At 42.1% G+C, this 25,074-nt stretch overlaps 2 protein-coding genes across 2 annotated transcripts; one reads left to right on the plus strand and one right to left on the minus strand.

The window, feature by feature from the left end:
* The first annotated feature begins 1,617 nt into the window (after positions 1 to 1,617).
* LOC129765572 (uncharacterized) lies at positions 1,618 to 3,087 on the plus strand. The gene has a single exon (XM_055765978.1). It carries the CDS (start codon positions 1,618 to 1,620, stop codon positions 3,085 to 3,087), a length of 1,470 nt encoding a protein of 489 aa, XP_055621953.1.
* Positions 3,088 to 7,025: 3,938 nt separating this feature from the next.
* LOC129771762 (G1/S-specific cyclin-D2-like) lies at positions 7,026 to 24,779 on the minus strand. The gene is made up of 4 exons (XM_055775775.1): positions 24,156 to 24,779; positions 23,870 to 24,085; positions 18,820 to 18,976; positions 7,026 to 8,965 (listed from the first exon to the last, which is right to left on the minus strand). Exons 1-4 carry the CDS (start codon positions 24,372 to 24,374, stop codon positions 8,613 to 8,615), a joined length of 945 nt encoding a protein of 314 aa, XP_055631750.1. The 5' UTR covers positions 24,375 to 24,779; the 3' UTR covers positions 7,026 to 8,612.
* Positions 24,780 to 25,074: the final 295 nt, after the last annotated feature.

Genomic DNA, 25,074 nt, shown 5'->3' on the forward strand with positions numbered 1-25,074 from the left:
ATTGTTCCAATAGGTTGAACGCGGATCATTACATCAACTATCATAGTCTACAAGTATGTAGATGCAATGTTTCCAATGAAGCTGATCTTCATCAGATGATGAAGCAGTATTTTCACATCGATAGTCTTGGAATATCTCAACCTGAAAAGATGTTGCTATCCAGAGACGAGGAGCAAGCGCAAAACAAGTTGGCAACCTTAACTGTACCAATTAATGGTCGTTTTAGATGCGGGTTGCTTTGGCGGTATGAAAACGCGAGACTTCCAGAGAGCAGGTCAATGGCCTTGAAAAGATGGGAGTGTCTGGAACGGCGGATGAGAAAAGATTGCAGCTTTGCAGGAATGTTGCGACAAAAAATGGCTGACTATGTAGCCAAGGGATACGTTCGTAAACTAACGAAAGAGGAGCTACAGCAACCACATAAACGAGTTTGGTATCTTCCCGTTTTTCCCGTGCGAAATCCAAACAAACCAAGCAAACTGCGATTGGTTTGGGATGCTGCAGCTACTTCTCACGGAGTCTCACTCAACGATTTGCTGCTGAAAGGGCCAGACCAATTAGCATCACTTCTTTCTATATTGATCCATTTTCGTGAGTTCAAGGTGGCAGTCTGCGGTGACATCCGCGAGATGTACTTACAAGTACTTGTCATGGAAGGTGACCAGCAATGTTTAAGGTTCCTTTGGAAAGACCTGGATGAGGATGAAGAAGTCAGCGTGTATATCCTTCTTGTTATGCCGTTCGGAGTTTGCTGTTCCCCAAGCATAGCCCAATATGTAAAAAACACAAATCGTCTACTCATGATGATTTTCGATCCGATTGGGCTTATTTCACATTTTTTAATGTATCTCAAAGTCTTATTACAAGATATATGGAGGTCTTCAATAGGATGGAACGATGAAATCTTGGAACCAGAATACTTGGTCGGAGTGGCTTGAAGTTCTTCCTAATGTGACAACTCTGCGAATTCCTCGCTGCTATCGCATGTCAATATCAATTGACGAAAATAATGAAGTCCAGCTGCACACATTCGTTGATGCCAGTGAAAATGGATTCGCCGCAGTAGTCTACCTCAGATTCCATGAAGGCAGCACAATCGAATGCGCCTTAGTAGGAGCAAAAACACGTGTCGCACCATTGCGATTCCTGTCGATACCACGATCTGAACTGCAAGCTGCTGTTATAGGCACAAGACTAGCGCATAACGTCATGCAAGCACTATCCATGAAGACTATGAAGAGATTTTTTTGGTGTGATTCTAAAGACGTCTTGTGGTGGCTAAATTCAGATCACCGTCGCTACAGTCAGTTCGTGGCTGTTCGAGTAAGCGAAATTCTGGAGCTCACTAATGTAGACGAATGGCAATATGTCCCATCCAAACTTAATGTAGCGGACGATGGAACCAAATGGAAACGAAAACCTGAATTGAATGCATCCAGCCGTTGGTTTCACGGTCCTGAGTTTTTGTGGAATACTGAAGAGAAGTGGCCGTCGAGTTCACCACCTGCACGAACGAGCGACGAAGAATTGCGACCTCAATTTCTTCTGCATTTCATCCAAACCAATCCTGTTATTGAGATGCAGAATTTTTCACGTTGGAAACCTCTATTACACAGAATGGCATACGTATTTCGCGCTATCGATAACTTCCGAAATGGTGTTTCGAAACAAACATGTTCACGAGGCCCACTAACACAAAACGAGATGATCAAAGCCGAAAGTTATTTGTATCGTGTAGCGCAAAACAGCAAATTTTCCGACGAGATTGCAATCCTGGCGTCGAACAATGTTCCTGATAAACCGAAGCAACAAATCCGTAAGAGCAGCCCCTTATTCCATCTCTGTCCGTATCTCGATAGCAATGGGCTATTACGAGTTAGAGGGCGAACAAAAGCTTGCGAGTTCATCGATTTTCATACAGCCAATCCAATCATCCTTCCTCGCGATCACTATCTGACCAAGCTAGTAGTTGCGAGCATTCATGAGGAATATAAACATCAAAATCATGAAACGACGATGAATGAGATCCGACAGCGCTTTTACATTTCCCGTTTAAAATCGGTGTACCGATCGATGCGAAATGATTGTCAGCGTTGCAAAATTGATCGAGCTTCCCCTCAACCCCCACTGATGAGTGATTTGCCGGTAGCAAGACTTGCTGCATTTAGTCGTCCGTTTACACATATGGGTGTGGACTATTCCGGTCCAATGCTGGTGTTAGTTGGACGGCGAACCGAAAAACGTTGGGGAGTACTGGCAACGTGCCTTACAACCCGCGCCATCCATTTGGAAGTTGCCTGTTCGCTGACGACCGACTCGTGCATTCTATCTATCCGCAACATCATGGCTCGCAGAGGAACTCCATCGGCTATTTATAGTGATAGAGGAACAAATTTTCAAGGAGCCAGCAAAGACCTGAAAGAAGCGATGAAGAAACTGGACCAAGATAAGTTGACGGCCGAATTCACCACTCCAAGAACCCAATGGAGATTCATCACACCAGCCTCTCCTCATATGGGAGGAGCCTGGGAAAGGCTAGTGAGAACAGTCAAACAGAACTTAATGAAGTTGAAGACTAACAGGTTACCCACAGATGAGGTGTTACGAAACTTATTTATCGAAGTCGAAAACATAGTCAATTCACGACCTCTTACAGCAATCCCACTGGATGATGATGAATCTCCAGTATTAACTCCAAATCACTTTTTAATTGGATCTTCAAACGGCTTGCGATCCTGGGTCCCCTTCGATGACAATCCATCCTCGTTAAAACAGAACTGGCGACTTTCTCAAGAAATAGCTAATGCGTTTTGGAAATCATGGCTTCGTGACTACCTTCCTGAATTGACAAGAAGAACTAAATGGTTCACTGAAACCAAACCACTGGAAGTCAATGACATCGTAGTGATTTCTGATAATAATCTTCCGCGCAACTGTTGGCCCAAGGGACGAATAATTTCAACGAAGGTAGCAGCTGACGGTCAAGTCAGACAGGCAACAGTTCAAACCAGCACAGGAATATATGAGAGACCCGCAGTTAAACTTGCAGTTATCGACGTACGCGTAGGAAGTAATACGTCTCCGTAAATCGTCAGCGCATTAAGGAGGGGAGTGTTGGTATCGCTACATCGACAGACAGGCATTACGCCCTTTATACAACCAGCCTGCGCTGACCACACCCGATGATCTGACAGGGGATTGTTGATTATTCAACAAAGCCAGGAAAAAACAAAAGAAGTTGAACAATTCACAAAGGTCCGTTTTGTTAAAAGAAAACCACCAGCAGAGTGATCATTACAATTTATTGAATTATATACTAATTTGTGCTTAAATATAATAATATAACTTAAATTAATCATAATAAGCTATAAGTATAGAATGTAGTTAAAATATTAAATGAAAAATCCTAATAGTAATTATGTTTCAGCTGAATCCTAAATTTTGTTAGATAAAACACAGGAAAACACTATTTCTAGGGAACATTCGCGATAAAGTAACAAAAATATTATGATACTAAATATTAAAACTATTTACACTTTCTGTCACTATTGAAGGATCTACAAAAAAATCTAAGTTGTACTAAATTTCGTTGTACGATAGCTAGAAGAGCCATTAACAGTATGTACTGCTGAAATTAATCTATGTTTAAGACTAAATTTGTTTCCTTGTAGGAATTTTGTAATCTCTTCTACATAAAGCGATCTACGGAATCTTCGCGTTACTACTATCGAACAACAAATACCTTGTGAGTAATCGATTAGCGTTTGGTTGATATTACTTGATGAGAAGTGTGCGAAAACGATCATTTTCTTCACACTGTTTCGCAAAATTATTGATTTTCGGGCGAGGGGTGAGGGAGCGATATGAAAGAAATGAGCGCTATTGTGGCAGCCATTTGTGGCTAGCTTCCACCTTCACCTTAAATAAATGCAGTGTATGTCCACATTCCAAAATTCTGGATACTCTTCCATATCCTCACTGACACGAGAGTTCCCTGTATGCAGGTACCCTTCCTGTCGCAGCACACTTTGATACAGAGGGCTTCTTCTTCGAGGTTGTGTAGTGAATGTTAGCGGAATCTCCCGCCGATCCCGTAAAAGATCCGGAGGTTCTCGTTTTTCAGACAGAACACAAACGATGTGTTCGATCGAGCTGCGGTTCTCGCACAGAATGCAGGTTCTTAGTCTGGACAGGATTCGCTGCTCTCGCATCGCTTTCACGTCTTCGATCCTGATTATGGAGCCTTTGATTTTCCGGACCGCTTCAAGCCGCTTCAACGGACAATTTTCGTGGTATTGCCGTGAGATAAATTCAACAGGAGTTTGCTCCAGACCCACTAAGTTGTTTCTGATGTTATTTTCCACTCGGACCGCTAGCATTCTCCATTGGCCCAAACTTAAGTTGTTTTGCTATTGGTGGGAGGTTGGAGTGTGTCACTTGTTGTAAGATTTTTTGTTAAGACAGTCAGGTGCGTCTCCTCACTTCCGCTAGTTTAGGCAAGGAAGTTCGCAGTTCTGGAAATTTCCACCGTGTTGTTGAAGATGTCAAACGGTGGTTTCCTACTTCAGTGCATACCGAGACTGCTGGTATTGATGGTAGCAGGCCAAAGATAATCCGCAGTGAAGTTTATATCTGGCCTGGCACGTCAGTTAGAGACCATCTTCGGCCACCCGTAAACGGATCATTCGATTATTACTTCGGTGATGTTTGGTAAAGGTTTAAAGAAAAAAAAATCTGGAGGCATAGTTCTTCCTCATTTCATCGACATGGTGCTGGAAATTCAGGTTGCGGTTGAGCACTACTCTTAGTATTTTCAGGGTTTTACGGCGGGGGATGCATCCTCGTTGTAATTTTTGACCACCATGTGACCACTCTTTTGCCACTAAAGTAGGAAACCTTGTTCGACAACCATTTACCAATAGCATTGGTAGCTGCCTAGATCTTGATGTCATATGCGTGAAAATCTTCCAAGGGGGGAGTTTTCGTTGCGTTTATGGAGCGTGTTTTTTGGTCAAATTGTGTAGAACCGTAGGGGAACCGCGGGTAATGCGTACAGTGGGGGTAATATGGACAGGTGGTTGATGTGTAAAGTTACATTTTGAATTTCCGATTTCTGTTAATGAGAACACTTTCTACATGTTATTCTATTATATTTAAACCACCCTATGGCTATGAATACTGATCAAAAGTGAAAAAGGGAAACAAAAACCGAAAATCATACATGATTCCGCGTGTGGATGTAATTTTTGCTGCTTCAATATTAAGCATTTTGAGTGGTTTAATATCAAAATTCAATTCCCTGATGGTTATATTTCGGTTTGTGAGGAAACAGAGTAGCAATATTAGGTATGTACGGAAAAGTAAATTCATTTTTGAGTAGAAAATTCAAATTATTCAAATAATTGTACTGGTTGGGTAAAACGGACAGTTGCCAGTGGGAGTGAGATGGACTGTGAAAAGTCTGTTTAATCTATTCCTAAGGTATGCCTTACGTTTATAAATGGAAATCAAATCGCCAAATGTGGACTGTTTAGAAGCTGACTGGAACCAAAAGCAAAATAGTTGAGGGTCTGCCTGTTTATACTGCTGAAAAGCACGATATCACTTCTTGGTGGATTAGTTCGATTTTTTCATCAACCGACATTCGTGATGAGTTCGGACCTTGGTTGAATAAAATTATTCCTCTCTCGATCGATAGACCTCTACGCTTTATATATTACAAAACTGTCCATATTACCCCCACTACATGTCCATTATACCCGCATCGAAAAAATGTTGTATTTTTCTGTCTGTTTTAGTTTTAGTAAAAAACATTGAAAACACTTTTTTGTAAAATATTTGGCCAATTAGGTAGAAAAACAGTATATTGAGTTGCAAGAAACTGCATCAAAGTTATGGGAAACATGAGTTTCCAAGAATATAATTGAAGTTCTTATCAACATGTCCGTTTTACCCCCACCTCCCCTACGTTGCAGTGTTTTACGTGACCAAGGTTCACCAGGTTCCAGGTACACTCATGAATACAAATATTTGTAACGAATCTGCTATTTTATGTTCAAAATTTCAAATTTTCATTGACTTTTCGGCACTGGTCGTTTTTTCGCCTGAAAAGTCGATTTTTTGACGAAACATTTGTTTTCGAGATAACAGTAAATCTCGACGATTCACGCAATTCTAAGACATTTGGCATTATTTTTTTTTAAACTCCGATTTTATTTATTTACCCTTAGGGGTGATCTCTCGGTTTTCAAAAAACTCGAACTTCGACGGCTGTGCGACACTAGTTAATGAAGCTTATATGTTGCATAGAGTAGTTTTTCATGGGAATCACCATTTTTAATCAAGTCCCGTTTGAAAATTCGAGATGGCAATTTTCATCGGCACTCTACTGTCCATACGACATCGCGGATCTTGATATGTCAAATTCCTAATATGATGTAATTGCGATCTAATATGATTTACTGTTCAACGATTTTTCACAGCATGAATGCAATTTTTCGCAGTACTACATTGATTCAATTTATATGTTCATGCGACTCACAAATTGCATCAGCCTGATGTGCATATATGATTTCGTATAGATCGACTTTACGATAGTGTATATCATAAAACCGATGCTTGTTACACCGAATTGAGACTCAACTTGTAGTGACAAATAAAATCTAGGTTTTCGCATATTATACAATTTTAGATGTACACAACGTATCGTTTGGTTATATATGATTGTGATTCGATCTCACTTTATATGCGACTTAGAATATGGCAAGTTTTACGATTCCTTCCTTTCGGCCCACTTTAGACCGTTAATATTTATTAAATGGAGAGATTATTTCATATAAAATGTTCACAGTCATGATTATTCAGCTAGAAACAAGAAAAACGCGTTTCCCATCACTGAGAGTGTTGGTGGTTACGTCAACCATGCATATTTCGGCAGACCATATGCGTGGAAATGCTAATGACCGAATAATATGGTAGAAGGAAATACCCATATTGCCATTCATCCAAAATAACGAAATCATAGTTTTCATGTGTTTCTCAAATTTTATTTATTCACAGTAAATAATACGTTGACAAAACAGCGATTCATCGATACAAGATATGTACACATTCTGTCATTTTAAATAATACGCGGCCAGCGGAATTATCAGAATCGGTAAAACTCTCGCTCTCCAAGTAAATTTCAACCAATATTTCCCCTCGTTCTTCCCGTCGATCTTGATCCGCCTTATCACCAACGCCGAAGAAAGCTCACAAAATTCCAGCAACGAATCATTGATTTCAGCGAATGCTCACATTTCTTTCATTTATTTTAAACTTCTGTACGTTAGTTTCCTTTGTATAAATTAATATAAATTTCTCTTATTTAAGACTAGATTAACAGTTAATAGAGCAAATACAAAAAAATCGTCCAAAAAAGGGTGTGAAAAAAGTTCGCTCGGTAAAAGAAAAACAAAACAAAAACTTTTCCCTAAACTTTTTCAACATGATTTCTATATCTTTGCTTTCTTATTCTTTTGTTTGTTTGTTTCTGTTTTAAGTAGCACTTGTTTCCAATGCAGCCAACGCGTATTCTCTTTCTTGCCAAGAATTCGACTATATATACAATTTTCCAAAACAAAAGAGATCCTCCTACCATGTGCTCTGTTCGTGTTGCATTTGTACACAATTGTTAAATTTTAATGAGATCGAATGTTGGTCCCCTAAAAAAACTAAGCACTATCTTGGATTTTTTTTCTCCAATGATTGTTTGGGTGGGTGTGAAAATATGGCTCCTCACTCGCGCATTGGTGGCTCTAATTAATCTTTGGCAGTACATTCGCTAGCTTTACCCTACTGCTTAGTGGAGTGAAAAAAACGAGTCCTCGATGACTCGAGCACTTAAAAAAATGGGATAATCTTCCCGACTCGCAGGAAAGGCTTATCGAATACTAAGAAAGCACTAAGTGGTAAATATAAATAAATAAGTTAACAAACTTTCTTGTATAGGTACATTCTACATTAAATAAACATTACACTAGGTGAGACTCGCTCACATACTTGGGTTGGGGTATTTTCAAATAGGTGAAAGAAGTACATCATGAACAGTATAGATTCTAGAAACTTCAAAAGAGTGATTATTTAAGCTAGGGCAAAAGAAAAAATAGAAAGTGTAAACAGTAAACTATCCTTTCGCACCATAATCTCATTTTGTGAGAAAATTTCCCTTTCTGAAAAATACCACGTTTCGATCATTCTAAAGATAAGCAACGTCAAATCCGAAAAGTCTTTGGGGTAAAGCGTTTGATGGATGGCACTGGTTCTTAAAACTAGCCGGTTGAAATCAGTGTGAATCAACACTTTACGGCCCGTATCGTCGTTCCGGATGACGGATAGCGCCTGCATTCCAATAAATTTAATTATTTCTCCTTTCTAGCGCGTGGTTCTAATTGTCACTTTTTGGCAGATTCCTCAAAACGCGAGGAACAACTTAAGTCTAGTATAGATCAAATGCAATTTCAACAGTACTTAGAATCAGGCAAAAGGCAATAAAAAAATTCTCAACAGAGACCCGTTCCCCACCCCGTTTATGTAACCGTTGTTGCCGCGTGGTGTTCGAATTGCGCCGCCATTTAGAAGTATATGAACTGCACATCGGTGGGAGTCTCGGGCTGCTGCTCTTTGGGGTTCGTCGCCCCACTGGAGCTGACCTTCTGCGGCGCTTGCTGGTATTGGTCCTTGCAGCTGCCATTGGTGGCGGCGCACATTTGCTGCTGCTGCTGCTGGATCTGCTTTTCGGAGATTTCCTTGGCGACAATCTCCTCGACGACTTTCACCACGAAATCGATCTTGGTCAGATCGTGCAGGGTGAACCGACACAGATCGTACCCAACGGCCAGCTTGGAGGATACGTTCAGTCCACGGCTGGCGGATGCGATGCAACCCGCCGCCAGCAGGGAGGGTTCTAGCTGCATAAAGATTGTTTCTGCAAGAGAGGAGAGACAGAGAAAAGGAAACGAACGTTAGAAATGGTCTGTAAGAATGTGTAATTGTAAAGAAGCTGAATTTGCACAACTGTCACCATTTTTCCCGCTACCTATTGTGTAACGGAAGTGGAAGAAATACAGTAATTATTACCCCCGACAGGTAAATAAAATTGATTAATGAGAGAAAATCGGGGTGGAAATCTTTGCAATAATTGCAACTTCCGAGTTTTGTAATATCCTTCGCGCTGGAAAGAAGGAGGTGGTGAGACAAATCGCTACGGGCTATTGAATTCCTTTTTTGAATTTATTTCTCCCGAGAAGAGATTGAGAATAACATCCGTGACCATGGGAAATAAAAAACAGCGTGTCCTTTCAAAAAGGGAAGGGACCTTATTCAAATAATGTAAAAAGATACTGGGGATTTATTTGTTTTGTGCATCTTCCGGTTTGCATGGCTCTTGCGTTTTTCGGGATTTTCGTGTTGATGGGTGCGACAATTTATTACCGATAATAACAAGCAAACGATTTTATAAACGTGCAAATGAGAGGCGGTCGAGCCTTCTTCGGAAATGGCTTGTTTTACCCCAGAAAAGAAGTAGGGAGGAGAAAAAAAACAGCGGTGATAAGCAACAATAAAAAATCGTTTGTGTTTATTTGGTTTCAACTTGTTGAAATTAGGATGCGAAAGAAGGGACCGAAATTGTATCGGATTGCATCGTTTGTTGAGAAAGGAAAAGAAGGAACATTTAGTGATGGTGAAAACATTTTTTACGACCGTTCGCCCATTCGGCGGCGTTTGCGCGCAAACTTGACGTTTTGAAAGTTTTGTACGTTACGTACAGCCGTATGGCACCCGCCATGTTTTTGATGCCAACATCTCACACGTTAGAAGTATTTGTTTTCTTCAAAACAGCGATCCGCGTTGACGGCAGTGAGCTTCGTTTACTAGTTTAGGGGAGCGTCAAAGAACAGCTGATTTTCAGTCGGAGTGAACGTTTTCAAAATTAAAATTATGAATGAAAATTGGCTTTCCCATATCAAATTAGTATTCTGATTAAATTTAAAACATTTTTGTTTGCAGGTGGGGAAAAAGTCTCATACGAAAATTGTTTATGAAGACAATTTTATATTATAAAGAAAAAAATCAGCAACAATGTTGGAATTGTCCATATGGTTGAATGAAAGTCAGAAATACGCGTTTCTAATAATTAAATAACATAATGTGAAAATTTTCATTCAAATTTTAAAATTTGAAAACCGGCTTCGTGTCTTCTAATCTGGTAGAGATCACACTAACGATTTTGGGACCCAAATTATGACTTAAATTTGAAGTCGCCACCAGACGTCGACGTTATCGCGAATTACCAATTTACCACCATCTGACATATCGTGATGTCGATGATGAACTTTTACAGCAGAGGGATAGTGAGATAGACGGTGACGGTAGGTAGAGTGAGATAGCGATAATCGTGTCATACACCTGGTTACGTATCAAGCGTTGCAACGAAATTTGATCGGTTTACAAGTGGTTAGTGTTTAGAAAAGGTTAGTGTTTTTTCGAAATTTTAAATGACTTCCGTGGTCAGCTCAGAGCAGGTTTGTAGGATCTGCTTTATTTCTCGATGAATCTAATAGTGTTAGGAGGGATGCTCATTATGTTTTTAGATGAATATCAAAACATTCTGAGCATGTACCCGAGGTGCCCTTGCGGCTGTTCCATGAATTGTGATTAGCGATGTCCGATAATCGTTCGATTAATCGATTAATCGAATACTGACGAAAAAATCGATTAAACATCGACATTTATTTGAGGGGTTTAAAATGAAAGGGGTGTAAGTGACATCATCGATTTCTCTTCACCGACTCTCTCTTTTGATCATAACTTAGCCTCAAACACATTCCCAGCTGTATTTGACAATGTGGAAGATAGGTCAGATCCTAATCTAACGGATTCTATAACAAACTCAAATTGGAACGTTTTTGCAGTTGCGTTATTAACTTAAGAAAAAGTTAATGAAGAGAAATCGATCAAGTCACTTACACCCCTTTCCTTCAACTTTTTCTTCAGTTGATAACTCAACTACAAAAACGTTCCAATTTGAGTTTGCTATAGAATCCGATAGATTAGGATCTGACCTATCTTCCACATTGTCAAATACAGCTGGGAATGTGCTTGTAGCTAAGTTATGACAAAACAGAGAGTTGATGTAGAGAAATCGATCAAGTAAAGTACACCCCATTCCTTCTGAGCCCCTCATTTATGCTTTCGATTGTTATATGTGGAACTACTCTATTCAATCGAATGGTACACAAAAAGGATTCATTTCGAAACTATATGTTCATTTTACGGACTTAATCCAGTATCCAGCGTCAAATAACATTATAGTAGAACCTCGATTATCCGCGGAATTGTCTGGCTAGCTCATCGCGAATAACGAAAATCGCGGATAACGCAATAAAGGATCAAAAAATGTGTTCCAAAAAAACAAAAATATTTCAGAATGAAAACTATGTTCTATCAATACAGAAATCATTAAACTATCCAACTATAAGGTGGTGTACAGGTCCGGATTCCGGTCCAGCTCAACATATTCTTCGAGAAACGTCTCCGAACGGTGAACCTCTGGACAGACCATTCTCAATGATGGAATTTTCTATCGCTCTTTTTTCATCGAACAACTCTTTGCCCAGAAGTGATATGATTCATTTCGTTCTTCTGAAAAATCTTCTAAAAAAGCGAAACTAAAAGCAAACATTTTTTCGTTGCATTGCGTGTTAAAGCGAATTTTCTAGCGTCTCACTGCAGAAACTAAGTTCTTACAAAACTATAGAAGTTACAAATCCTCAACTACACGAAGTAATCATGTGTCTTATAGAGTTTTGGCTGTTATTGTTAGTTTACTATAGCATTTACAAGTTCGAATCGATTAAATGGCTATTGAGAATCACATGATCGAAGTTATATAGACTTATATAAACTTGTTTATGAATTACCACTAGGAAACGTATGAGGTTATAGAATTGTAACCACAAATAATTCTGAAAGGAACGTGAGTAATTTTGATCTGGATATCTAAGGACCTAACCTAGCGGAGGTGGACATCATTATGCGGAAACGTAGGTCAAGACCGGCTTGAAAGTGATGGAGAATGTTTTTTTTTGTTGAAGCGGAAAGTCGTGGACTTTATGGACGACGAGAAGTATTTAACGCTGGATAGCAACGACTGACGGGAGCCCGCTACTTTACGCCCCCACCAAGGAGGTAAGTTCCGATGTGAAGTATATCTCCCACACCAAGTTCCCAAAAAAAGGGGTTTTTGGTGGCTAACTATCAACGAAAAGCAGATGTCAAGCCGCTCTTATTCTGTTCGGGACTTGCGGTGAACGGGGAAATTTACAACACAAAGTGCCTGCCGGAAGTTGACTCTTTCATCGAAAACATCATCCGAACGAGGTTGTTGTGTAGGCCGGACCTGGCCTCCGCCCATTAAGCGAAGAAGTCGCTGAAGGGGATGAACCGCTTTATGGTAGATGTTGTTTCGAAGTTCGTCAACCCTCAGAACGTCCTCCAGCTGCGTCCCATCGAGAATATCGGGGCAAACCTGAAACGGAGGGTCTACTCCAACAATTTTGTGGCGGAAACGGAGGAGCCACTAATGAATAAAGCTAAGAAAGAACTTAAAAACCTGCCAATAAGTATTTTCTCAACAGCAAAGCTCCAACCAACCGTCAGGAGACCGACCCAACATCGGAACAAAGTGTTTTCATTCAATTCCGTGTGCCGGAGAATTATAGTTCAACAGTGTTCCTTAACAAATTAAAGTCAAATACCATATGGACCTCGTGACTTTTGCTCTCGCGCTGACTGTATCAATATTCGATTAAGCATCAGCCCGAGAAGTTTCCCAAGGGAAACAACAATTACCGAGAGCGCCAATAAAAAGGGCAGGTGCGAGGCGATCGCGCAAAAATTTAAAGTCCAGTTCAAGCGGCGGCGTCATCTTGCATCCCGGGACTAGCTGCGATGATGTTTATAAACACAATTCGGAGAAGCAGCAAGAGGAGAGTTCGCGGTCTCGTTGCACCTTGCATCGGGGAGCCCGCGTGGCTGCAGAACAACAGCACACGCACACACAGAAACGCATCATGGTCTCAGCGTAGCCAGTCTGATGTTGTTGGTAACATCGTAATTTAACTCTTTCGTTTTCATTTCCTCCCGCCGCGTGGTAGCGAGATGCGGGATAAAGGATTTGATCAAGAAACCACGCGGAGCACCTGTCGGTCGCGACTTTTTTTCGTGTTTCTTTATTCGATCATCGATTTGAGTTTTAGTTACACACTGCTATTATCTCGAATTTTTCGGAAACGGCTTTGGCAAAATTAAAGGTCTTGCTTAGAGGGTTTAGAGTCAGGTAGACTCGAGAGCAGACATTTAAATTTGTTTTTTTTTCTGAGGAGGGGCCCAGGATAACAACGAACGTGACAGTTGCTGCCTGCAACCCGTTCGATGTACTCGGAAAGTAGAGCACATCAGTTGGATTGCTGATGAAATTGTAATTATTTGAACCCCCTGGGCCATATTATATCAAGATACCGAGCGATTATCATAAGAATACGGTAGGCAGGGATGATGCCGACATATGGTGTCCTCGGATGACACACACGCTCACGCACATTAGGTTTATTTTTTATTCGTCTGCAATTATGGTTTGAATTCATAAGTGTATAACAATTTCTTTGATCCACTAGAGTGCACACGTTTTGTCAAGGAACCCGGTGTCATTTGCACTCTTATAACCGTTCGAAGAACCTCCTCTTCCTTCCTGTTGCTGCCGCTGCTGGCGAAGGAAATTTTACAACCCCACGAATTACAACAGTGTCGTTATACAACTGGAAACAAATGCCAGCATAGTTATCGTTTCGTTCCGATCGAAGGAAGGACTACAGCGGTCGTCCTCTCTTTCTTATTAGGAGCGCTTTGAGTTGCACTCGTCTTGTTTTGTTTTCTTCGAGCTCGATCAATTTTATTGAATAACCAACGGTTGCACCACCTGGCCACCCTCCGAGCAAGAAAAAAAAACGACGACAGGCTCAAGCGAAGAAAATAAATTGATGGGGTGGTGGTGGTGGCTTTACACACGCATCCTATATCCTATTATTGAGGACGAATTGCTATCGCAATGCAATAGGAACTGAAAGGAATCTAGCGGGACGCGGAATTCGCGTCGGAGGAACTCGGGAACTGCATCTGCCGTCTTCTTACGCGAAGCAAGAATATTATCTTCCAATTGAGCGTAGGAATTTTGTCAGTTACACAGCTCAGTGAGTTTGCCGTGGAATCCAGTATGGGGCACGCCAGTACTCGTCCCAACCAACCGCAAGGAATAACGGTCGGAATCGTAGAAGAGAGGGAAAGCCGGAATGCAAAAAAAAAAACTACCAAGGGATGAAAAGATTTAAATCATTCCTGTACCTTCTGTGTTTAGTTCTTTGCTCAGTTGCGCATGGCAAATCCTGGCAAACGTTCCGAGACGAGTAAGGCACTCCTGAAAAGTCGGTTTGATTCATTTCTCTAGGAAGAGAGGAAGGGAGCGGCTGCGAGGCCGAAGGCAAAACAAGAAAGGGTTATTTATTTATTGCAAGTCATAACCTATGCTAATAAAAACGTTTTCTATTTGAATATCAATACATTTGCGCGAGGAGGTGACAGGATTCGATTAGCTGTGCTATTGCAACGTTTGTAAATATTGCTATTGAACGGATTCGTAATGCCGCCTTAGATTTCATGCTTCTTGAGTGGAAAAGTCTTGAGCCCTGAGCCCTGAGCCCTGGGGCGCAACATATGTGCTCGCCAATTAGCATGAGCCCCGCCAGGAGTCTATTTTCTTGGAAAATGTTTATTACATGAGCAACAGTCAGAGAGACGAAATAAGGACACCACATGTTGGTGGAAATATTCTTCCGGCGCAGCTCTCTTGAAACACCCCGCTGCAGGCATAATTAAGCGCGCTCCAAAGAAACTGAAAACAAGTTCTTTCGTCCATCAAGAGTTGGTCAGGTGCAAACGAAACGCGTCGTTTGGCGTTCGATTTCTGCGGCACGTGCTCCTTGTGCGCGTGCGCAAGTGGACAAGCGCGATGGGCGGAGGCAAAGGAACCGAAAAAATGCTGATTACTGAAGGCGACTCATTTGCACCGAAAAGGTGCAAATGTGCATCGCAAGCTGTTGCGACGACTTCGCGTGTCGCTCGTTTTCTTCGCCGCCCCCTGTAATTCCGTTGGTTCCAAACCCACGGACACAATGAAAGCAGCGCCGCGCAATGGGATTTGTTGATTCACACAATGGGACTCCAAAAATTTATCGATCCGATTTCAAGAAGCTTTCGGGAGGAGGGGAACAAACAGCATCGCGCGTTCACGTTAACGCTAACCAGGTGTGATTTTTGTGATATATGTAGACTATATTCCAACCGTCAAACCCGAAACAGAAGTCGCCCCTTTTTCCGGGACGACTGCTACGGGACGAAAGAAAGTGCTCTCCGGTCGGGACAGTTTACGTCTTTTTTTTTTTGAGAAAATTAAAAATCACCTCAGGATAATGATACAGCTTCTTCCTCGAGGAGTCATAGTCTTTTACGAGTAAGGAGCGAGCGGTCGTAAAAAACGAGACTTATACACTATTAGTTTCGATTTTGCCCGTCATCGGTCGCCCTAATCGTGAGGGGAAAGCTCGTAAAACGGATTCACCGATTAAAGGTATCCTGTTCCTTATTTCTTCTTTAATAAAAACAGACAATTATAACGAACAGAGGGGGACTCTTCTAAAAAGTCGTAAACTTAACCGAAATTGATTGCTTCTTTGTATAAAATTGCATCCTTGCACAAACAGAGAGTCGGGGGAATGCACTCGAATCGAAAACGGCAATCCGTATGAGAAGTGGATATCTCCGCTAGGAAACGGGTTTCGGAGGTCCGTAGGACCGCTCTCCAACTGCGAAAGGTTTGGGTAGGATTTATTATTTCGCTACTCGTCGTGTGTCCCCGGCTGGGACAAAACACAGACGAGATTGACAAAAAAAGGGTGCTTCTAAGTAATTAATTTATTGATCGTGCGGTGTCCCACTGCAAAACGGAGGAATCCCAGAACAAAGTGATAAATTTTGTCTCAAGTATTTAACTGTCAATTTTTGTGAGAGCGTTAATGTTCGGGGATTTCGAAAGCCTACCTGATTGGGACAATGGGTGACTCATTCACAGTCCTGCCAGACAATGAAACGCTCCTGCCAGTGCGCGAACAAAAGTAGGAAACGGGCATGCAAAATTGTTGTTCCCTTCAAGGACTCGCCAATTTCGCCAAGGGAGCATTGAACCGTCGCGTCGCGCACTGCGCAGCGAAACAATGATTTGGAGGAAGCGCGACACGCCAGGGATCAGCAGCTGCCACGATTCAACGTGAAGCTTTTGGCCACACAAAGGAAGAACCAGAAGGTTCGGGTTCTTGTTTTGCTGTGTGAGTGCACAAGAAACGACGACGACGACGACGACGCTGCCTCAAGGCTAAGAGATCCTTCGCCGTTGCGACTGTTTCTTGGGCGCAACACGGAAGATGATGAGAACGAGGAGGAGGACAGGATTTGTCTGGAGACGAAGGTGCGTCGAAAACGAAACCAAACGATGGCAGATGTTTTGAGTTTTTATGTTTCTTTCTTCACTTCTCCTTTGCATTTGAAGATTTTGCGAACCCCTTTGCACCCCACACACACCCTGTATCGCAATAGGCAAATATAATACTGTCCATCGAATGGAACCAGGGGGGAATCGACTCGTTATCAGCAGCGCGCACGCGTTCCTTCCAATGGAACGCACAACTTTTGTTTGCCTTGAGACGCAACTGGTGTGGCGTAATGTCAACAAAACTCCTTCGCTGCATCGGTTGGTTGGTTGGTTGGCTGTGGACGGAAAGGTGTAATGCGGGACCCAACACCTGGACCACGCGGGGTTGCACATGCTCTGTTTGGGTTTCAGTTTTATTGATTTAGTGCCTAGCTTTTTAGCTGGCAGTGGCGGGTGCAATGACAATGACCAATCGGGAAGCGCGAGGGTGATCGCGTGCTTCACGGCGTCGGCGTCCACAACAAGTCCACAACCCTCATCCAGCGGACCGCTCAACAAGTGTTCGCGTGAGGGTGCAAACCGGAAATTATCATACATTTCCTTTGGCGATGGAAAGTTCTGATCGAGGTGTTGCGATAGCACCATAGCCATTACACTGTCGCCTCACAAATGTCAATTAACTTGATATTAGGAAGGTGGTGCGCTCACAAGAAACTCCCGGAAACAGTGGGTAACAGTTGTTTTCTAGCGGTGCTGCGTCGCACCTGCTGCGGATCTTTTTCTATGATTATCAATGGCGAACCCGAAGGTTTCGTTCGTAATTATCCCTAAACTAGAACAGCAACCTGTTGTCGAATGGGAATCAGGTATTCCAACTGGATCCGAATGCTCCCAACAAAGCCGAAACTCTCATCAATCAGCAGTCGAATCGGAGGGCAGATGTTTTATAGTCAAATTCTCGACAGGAAAACAAAACAAAACAATACGATGTTGGCAGATGTTTGGCGAAAGGGAGCACCAAATCGACGAGTGCATTTGGCTCTCGAGAAGCCAAGGACCTGTTGCTTGTTAGTTTTTTTTTCTTTGTGGGAACGGATTCGTCCACGGAAATGCAATTCGAACAGCAGTCTGCGCAATTAGCGGTGTCTGGTGCTTTTATTTTTTAGAGATGTTTCAATTATATTAAATTTATCATGTAGTTTCTAATTCCACCTTTGTCAATGTTGAACATCGAAAATCGAAAAAAAAACCGACTGGATATTTTACGTAACATAACCATGTACAGACAGACTCGACGAACAGATCCAAAAAAAAACGTTAGTTATTCAATAACTGAATATATTTTATTAGTACACGTTGATTAAATTTATTTGGCAACGGCCAAATAATGTGGTGGTCAGCTTGTTTTCCATTTTTACGGCCGATAGAGAAATGTTACAGACACATTTGGTAAACCAAACAACAACCGCACCACCACTAATAACTCAAATAATGGCAAATAAAAATATTAGAACGGCAAAAATAATATTAGTCAAATTAATAATATTAATCCAACTAATTTTTCCTCTCAGTGTGGCGATTTATCGAATAACAAACAGCAGAAGAATATACGATTAGTCGATGCACGATTAATTTCAAAAATCGGACAACACTATGCGCAATGATTCGATTTTGAAATGAAAACCTTGCGCTCCCTTTAAAATTATTGAATGGCACGAAAAAGGATGCAAACAAAGCGCAACCCTTGTGTCGCGCAGTCACAGAAAAAGGTAATTCACGGAGGGTTCGCCGTTTAAATGTCCCGCGTGCCTTTGCACCTTGTCGCGTCGCACCATGTGGTGTGCGTCGGAATGAGCCAAGCAAAATTCCAACGGACAGCGCCTGATTCGTTGGAATTGGAGTTACACCCTCTGTGTGACGATTTTATTGGCACTCTGATAACCAGCCGTCCACCTACTTTTTACGGAGGAACGATTGTTCTCGCAGAAACAGAAACCATTTGGGGTGATAACGCCACGCCGGCATACGATGGGAGGAAGAAATTCAATTGGCGAATAGATAAACCGATAAGTATAAGTCATCTGGTGACTTTCGTCTGAGACAAGCGAAGCCCCCGGGCAGATGTCGCTCGGGTCATGATCGTAATTAGCGCTGCAATATTTGACACACACGCAATTGGACAGCTGCTGTGCGTTGTGTTTTTGGTGACAGTTGCGATCAAAAAGAGATAACACACTTACCGGTACTGCAGACGTGGATGAGGGTGTGTGAGTGTTCGCGCAGCCGGGAGTCATCCGAGCCCCATTTGACGCGTTCCAGGATTTGGTCGACGAAATCGAACGCCGTCACGGCGGTGATGTTCCACTCGAGCTTGCTGATCATCAGCAGCTCCCAGCTCTGCAAGAAAAGATGGTATAGTTATAAACTACAATGTTCTGCCAAATGAATTATTTTGAGTGAATATTATGGGCCCTATTCCAGAAGACGAGACGAGAAAACGAGCGCTCGTCTCGTTTATTTTCATATTCCAGAAGCCGAGCTCGACTAGAAACAAACGAGTAGCTCGTCTGACTCGACCGTTCGGTCGCGGTCGCTGATAAATCAGTCGAGTCGTCGTCTAGTTTGTTTGATGTGTTTGTTCACCTTGTTGATTTAAAGCATCGATATTCCTTTGTTCCACTTTATCTTCAGCAATTCTTCCACGGCTAAACTAGAATTGCATAAGCAATGTATATTTTCATCTGCATCCATCAAATTCAATTCAGTAATTGGAAGATTTTACAGACATGGACATTTTTCAAATGGCGCAATGAAATGTAAACTTTGAGCTTGATATTCAGGGATGCAGGTGACTGTTTAATATATATCAACACGACAAATACGACAACACGGCAAATTCTTCACAATCAATGAAAAAAAACTAGATTCCTATATAATAAAGGAATGTACTGTTAATGGAATTACATGCATATAGATTCAAAACTTTTCTTTATAAATCATTGATTAGGTGCATAAACATTGGCCCAAATAATTCCATAATAATGAGACGTCTGAGTGATGAAACCATATCTGGTACAAAAATATCAATAAAGCAAAAAGGTATACGAAACTAAGTTTTCTTTGTTATGGTATTAGAATGTTGGCACTGAGAAAAGAGTCTCGATTGATCAACTTCAGAAATGTTTGCTGTTTTTATCTAAATAAAAACATATCTTCACATCCGATATCAGTGATCACACCGAGAAAATCTGACAGAAGTCTTTCCAGTCTACCAAATAAAACATTTCAATGAACCTCATGTTCTGGAATAGGATATTTTGCTCGTCGCGTCGAAGCCGAGACGAGACGAATTATTGGTCTCGTCATATAGACCCTATGGTTATTAAATAAAAAAAAACTAATGTATCGTGAGTGTGTTTGAATGTTTCAACGATACATAAAATTACACGAATGTGATCGATAAAATAGAACGAATAAAACGATTTGAACGATGTTATGCTGCCGGAAAAGACGGTACGCATTGCCACTCGATAAACGGATCAATTTTGAAACATCAGTGCTATCAAGCATTTCATGGTCATACCTTCCCGAACCCGAGTCCATTCTTCGATGAAGATCAAACGGATATTTGGGGGTGTTATCTATGACATACAGAGAAATTTAGATGTTACAGATGTTTATCGTTTATGTGTTTAGATGTTTAGTGTTATAGACGATGACAATTCATTGTCATAATGAATTAAGTGTGTAAAAAATGTTAAATGTGAATTGCAAAAAAAAAGGAAAAAATCACCCGAACGGATAGCAATTCTTCATTTTGTAACCCGTTCGACTCAAGTCCAGTCGAGTTGTGCAAATAGTATTCGAAGTATTTGAATACTTAGAAGACATTGTGCCAACCCTAACTTAACTATTCTGTAAAATTCCTTGTATTTCTGTCGAAAGTTTACATATATTTGATACGGGGGAGCCAATTCACATTTGTAATTTTTGTTTTAAAAGCGTGGCCGGGTTGCCACATTTGCATGACTCGATTGGACATAAGTTCAACGGATCACAGAATGCAAAATTGCGATCCGTTACATGACTTGTTGGCACTGCTTACGACATTGTAAAATCACGTTGTTCTGGTCGCGTCGAACCATCATATGATATACTTAAAAATCTATCGAGCGACAGCAGAAGAAAAGCCAAGACGACCGACCCCGCGAAGGCAGGGAAGGAGAGGGATTACTTCAAGCGCAATCCGAACCTTCCGATTCGAGAAGTGACCAAGGAGGTCAATTCTTCCATCTAGTTCGTCCAGCAGACAATGAAGCGGGCCGGACTTCATGCCTTCAAGTTAAGGAAGACGCCTAACCATTACGCGAAACCGGTGATGGAGTGACACGAAGCCAACTATGTTATTTTTATGTCGAAGGAGGCAAATCCGCCAAATTCGCCAGAACTTCGTCCAATAGAAAAATTCTGGATGATTGCGAAGGGCATACTTTGGAAAACAGGGAAAGTATCCAAAAACGACCAGGATTTGAAGAAACAGCGAAAGAAAGTTTGTAAGAAAGATGACGCAAGTGTTGTACATAATTTTTTGGGTAGCGCAAAGTCCAAGGTTCGGGCATTTTGCCTAGGAGAGGAGCTTGATTAAATAAACTTTGCAAAAACATAGCTAATATATGTTTATTTATTCCCAGGGAGTTTCAAAAATATCGGATTTAAAATTAATTTTTGGTAATCATTTTTGTCTGTTGCATTTTTTTTTTGGATAGGGTCTTTACATATAAATTGGATAATGTAATTCATAGCTGACGCGTGCGCTAAGCTAAGTGGATCGGAAAAAAGGAGCAAATTTGGAATGCGCATAAATTTGACGCGCGGTCGATCGTGAAACGATCGGCGCCTGCGATCGCTACTACTAATCTTAATGCGAAGCCACACGACCAACGGTTTTTTCTTGCAACCGTTGGAATTATTACACCCCAACTGTGTCGAGAAGAGGGAGGGAGGGAGTTCAATGGTACTCCTCAAGAAATCAATCGTGCAAATGGAAGAGGGGTCCGCTTCCTGCGGACAATTTGTGACCAACCACAAAATTGCGCCATTATCGTGATGCGCAAAGCTTGTGTCCTGTGGACGGACCGTTGATTAATATCACTGTTGCCGTTGTCCCATGACAACCCCTCGCCTCTCTCGCTGCATCTGTCAGATTTGGAAGAGGTTGGCTTTAAATCTTGACCCCGTTTGCTTTAAGTTTTCCTTCCTTGGGACGATCCCAGAGGGTTGCGAGGGATACCCTTATTTATATTCATAGGCGCTGATGAGGAACAGCTTCATCCCTTAGCTCCGGATGTAAATTGGTATAAAATTGCAATCAACGATGAGTTTCGGGACGGCTTTCCCACCGTTCGCACCATCAGAAGTCTGAGAAAGTTGATGCACAGCATCATTACTCATCTCGGGTGGTTTTCCTCACAGGAAGACGTAAAAATTTTACCTGCCCCTGAGACTCATTTTGCACAAATAACCCCATCACGTACACTTTCTCAGCGCATTGCGCTAGGCGCTAAGCCGTTTTACTGCCGCTAAAACGCATCAAAAAAGAAGAAAAAACCCAAACGTCATCATCTTAACGCCGCCAGCTTTGATTGATGACTACAGGCAATCGCGGCGCACGCTTTGTACGGGGTCAACTCTATACCCACCACCACCGATATAGCGGAGAAGAATCGGGAATCGAACGGCAATAAGAATGGCATCCTTCGCTCGGTCTGTCTCATTGTCTATCGCCTGGAAGATAAAAAAACGAAGCGAACTTCTCGGAAAAAATCATAAAAGGTTATCTCTGGTTGCTTCTCTCTTCTCAGCTCTTCATGGTCGTCGTCACACCAACACCGACGCATTATCGTGCGAAGAAGGTGCAGATCCTTTCGGAGATCGGAGAATTCGGTGCGGTGGAAATGTTTTGAAAGCATCAGTCCATTAAAGGTCCTTTTCTTCCATGTTTTTTTCATATTACCGACGAGAAAACTACGCAAATAGTGATAATATTGAACCAAGGGGCAAAGAAATCGAGAGAAAAATTGAATAACGAATCGTGTGAAAAAGTTGTAAACTCATTTTTCAGGATCAGAAATTTCCTGGAAATCGGACCGTAGAATGGAATGCGTTTGTCGATCGTCTCTCATTTTCTTGTTTTTCATTCTTGAATTTTCGATTCATTCCATTTCTCAGCTCCATGGAGGATCTGCTTTTCAGGGTTGAAATGAATCTGGTGGTGGTCCTGGTCAGCAAGCAGCACCGAATCGGGATCGAATTTCAACTTTTAAGACAGTGCTCGTCGTTTTTGATCGCCGAGCAGATTAGACAGTGGCGGCGACAATCGATGCGGCCGCCGCCGCCACCGCCGTTGATAAAAACTTGTGGTGGAAATATTTTGCTTCTGACTGACGGGATTTGATGGTTTTTTTTGACTGTCCTCTGCATGGGGGTTGATTGTCCCGTCCCCGCAAGTGAGACATGCACGTCTACACCGTAGCGAAATTGTTCAGTTAATTGGAGTTGATTGATATCGGGTTACCCCCAGCGCTCGGGAAAGATGGATTAGGATCAAATCCGGCCGCATTAATTAAGTCATTTTCATTTTGATTTGTGGAAACGTTGCGGTTTCTCCGGTTTTCGTCGAACGCGGGACTGTCAGTTTCGCAAACTGACAGCCACTGGTCCGGTTGCATGCGGGTGGTGCATCGTGCCTTCCGACAGAATATTTTTGCGAAGGGGATCAACTTTCAAGTAACATTCAATTCTCCCCAGCCAACATTGGTTAATGATCACCTTCTAGCGATAATTGCTTCCTTCCGAGTTTCTTTTCTTTGTATTTTTTAATTTCTTCTTCACTGCGGTGGCAGGAAAACAATAGAAGATGGTTTGTGGTTTTCCGACCCGACAGGTATCCGGAAGCTATCAAAGAATTTCGAGAGGGAGATCCACTCGACAGACAATGACAAATGTTATAATAGCACTGTTCAGACGCAGACACACTTCACCAGAAGACATGTAGTAAATTAGTCGTATCGTGATCACAAGTGGAAGGAACCCCCGAGAAGGGTTACACGCTTCCGTGGGTTTCTTTTTCTCCCTGAACCGAAATTCAACAAGCAAAAATATTATTTCCTCCGCCGTTGCAAAGACAGGATGATAGGATCAAGTTCAAGATCGCGAACCTTTTCTTTTATTCTGAATCCCTTCTTCCGATATGAATGAAAAAAACGAACGAAAAAATATTGGGGTACTTACTCTGATCTGTTCGGGCGAGACGGCGTGATCGGTGTAGGCGCTTAGCACATCCACTGTCAGTGGATGACACTGACGGATCTTGGAGGCCAGTAGCAATGCGCAGCATCCGAGCAGTTGCAGGTGGTAGCGATCAATCGGGCAGACACACAGAAAACGATCGAAGAAGTTGATCGCAAGCGGAAAGGTTTGTTCCTCGCACTTCTGCTCGTCGCAAACCTGTCGTTAGAGAACCCACGGTTAGAGGTTAGCCAAATCCCAAACGCGGAGAACCAACTCCGAAACCTACCTCCAACATCCAGGTGGCCACAATCTTGCGCATGTTGGGCTTAATATCCTGCTGAATCGATCCGAAGTAATTGCAGGCCGGGATCGTCAGCCGCTCTAAACTGAGCAAGTTATGAATGACCCGAATATCGGCAACCATTGTCGGGTCCGGCTCGGCATACCGACTATCAACTTCGTCGTAGATGATCTCTTTGCACACTAGATCCATATTATGAGCCATTGTTCTTAGTGTTCCGTTATCGAATGTTCGTGGGTTACCGTTAACACTTTACACTTTTTCAACCAATGTCCAAATATTTTCCAACAAATGTCCTCACTGAGTTTAACTTAATAATAGATGATGATAAATTCCCGGAAGTCCTTTGTAAACTCTCTGCTGGATGTCCCTTCACACCTTTCGTTCCTTTTACGCAACCATCACACTATTTGTCCACCGCACACAAGCAATGTATGTCTCTTCTCTAAAAAAATGTCCAACAACCAAATTTCTTCAGACACACAGTTTCCTGCTAAGTCAGCTCCGTTTCGACAATATATCCTTCCACAAACCCGCACACAACGCTGTCCGAAAGGTTTCTGACTGATTCGAGTCCTGGCTGGAATCGTTTTGATACCAACCGACTGATCTTTGGTTCCTTTTGCTTGCCTGGTTTACGCACTGCGCGCGAACACACACACACACCCAACCAGCCTAGCTTATCTCACTCTTTCTCACTCCTCTGCCCGAAGGAGCTGCCCAGGAACGACGGTGCATAAATGCGAGCTTTTGCTACCCCTAGCCCGTCGCATACCTTGCTCCTTCCCGTAGACTGACTGTGTTCTGGTGTGTGCGTATATGTGTCGAAAAAAAGCCGGTCGCTACCGAGTCGAGGAGACAGAGAAAGTTTGTTTACTATCGGTTTGTTCTTGAGAATGAAAAC

This window comes from Toxorhynchites rutilus, chromosome 2 (genome assembly GCF_029784135.1).
Source record: "Toxorhynchites rutilus septentrionalis strain SRP chromosome 2, ASM2978413v1, whole genome shotgun sequence".
In the NCBI taxonomy this organism is placed as follows: Eukaryota; Metazoa; Arthropoda; class Insecta; order Diptera; family Culicidae; genus Toxorhynchites; species Toxorhynchites rutilus.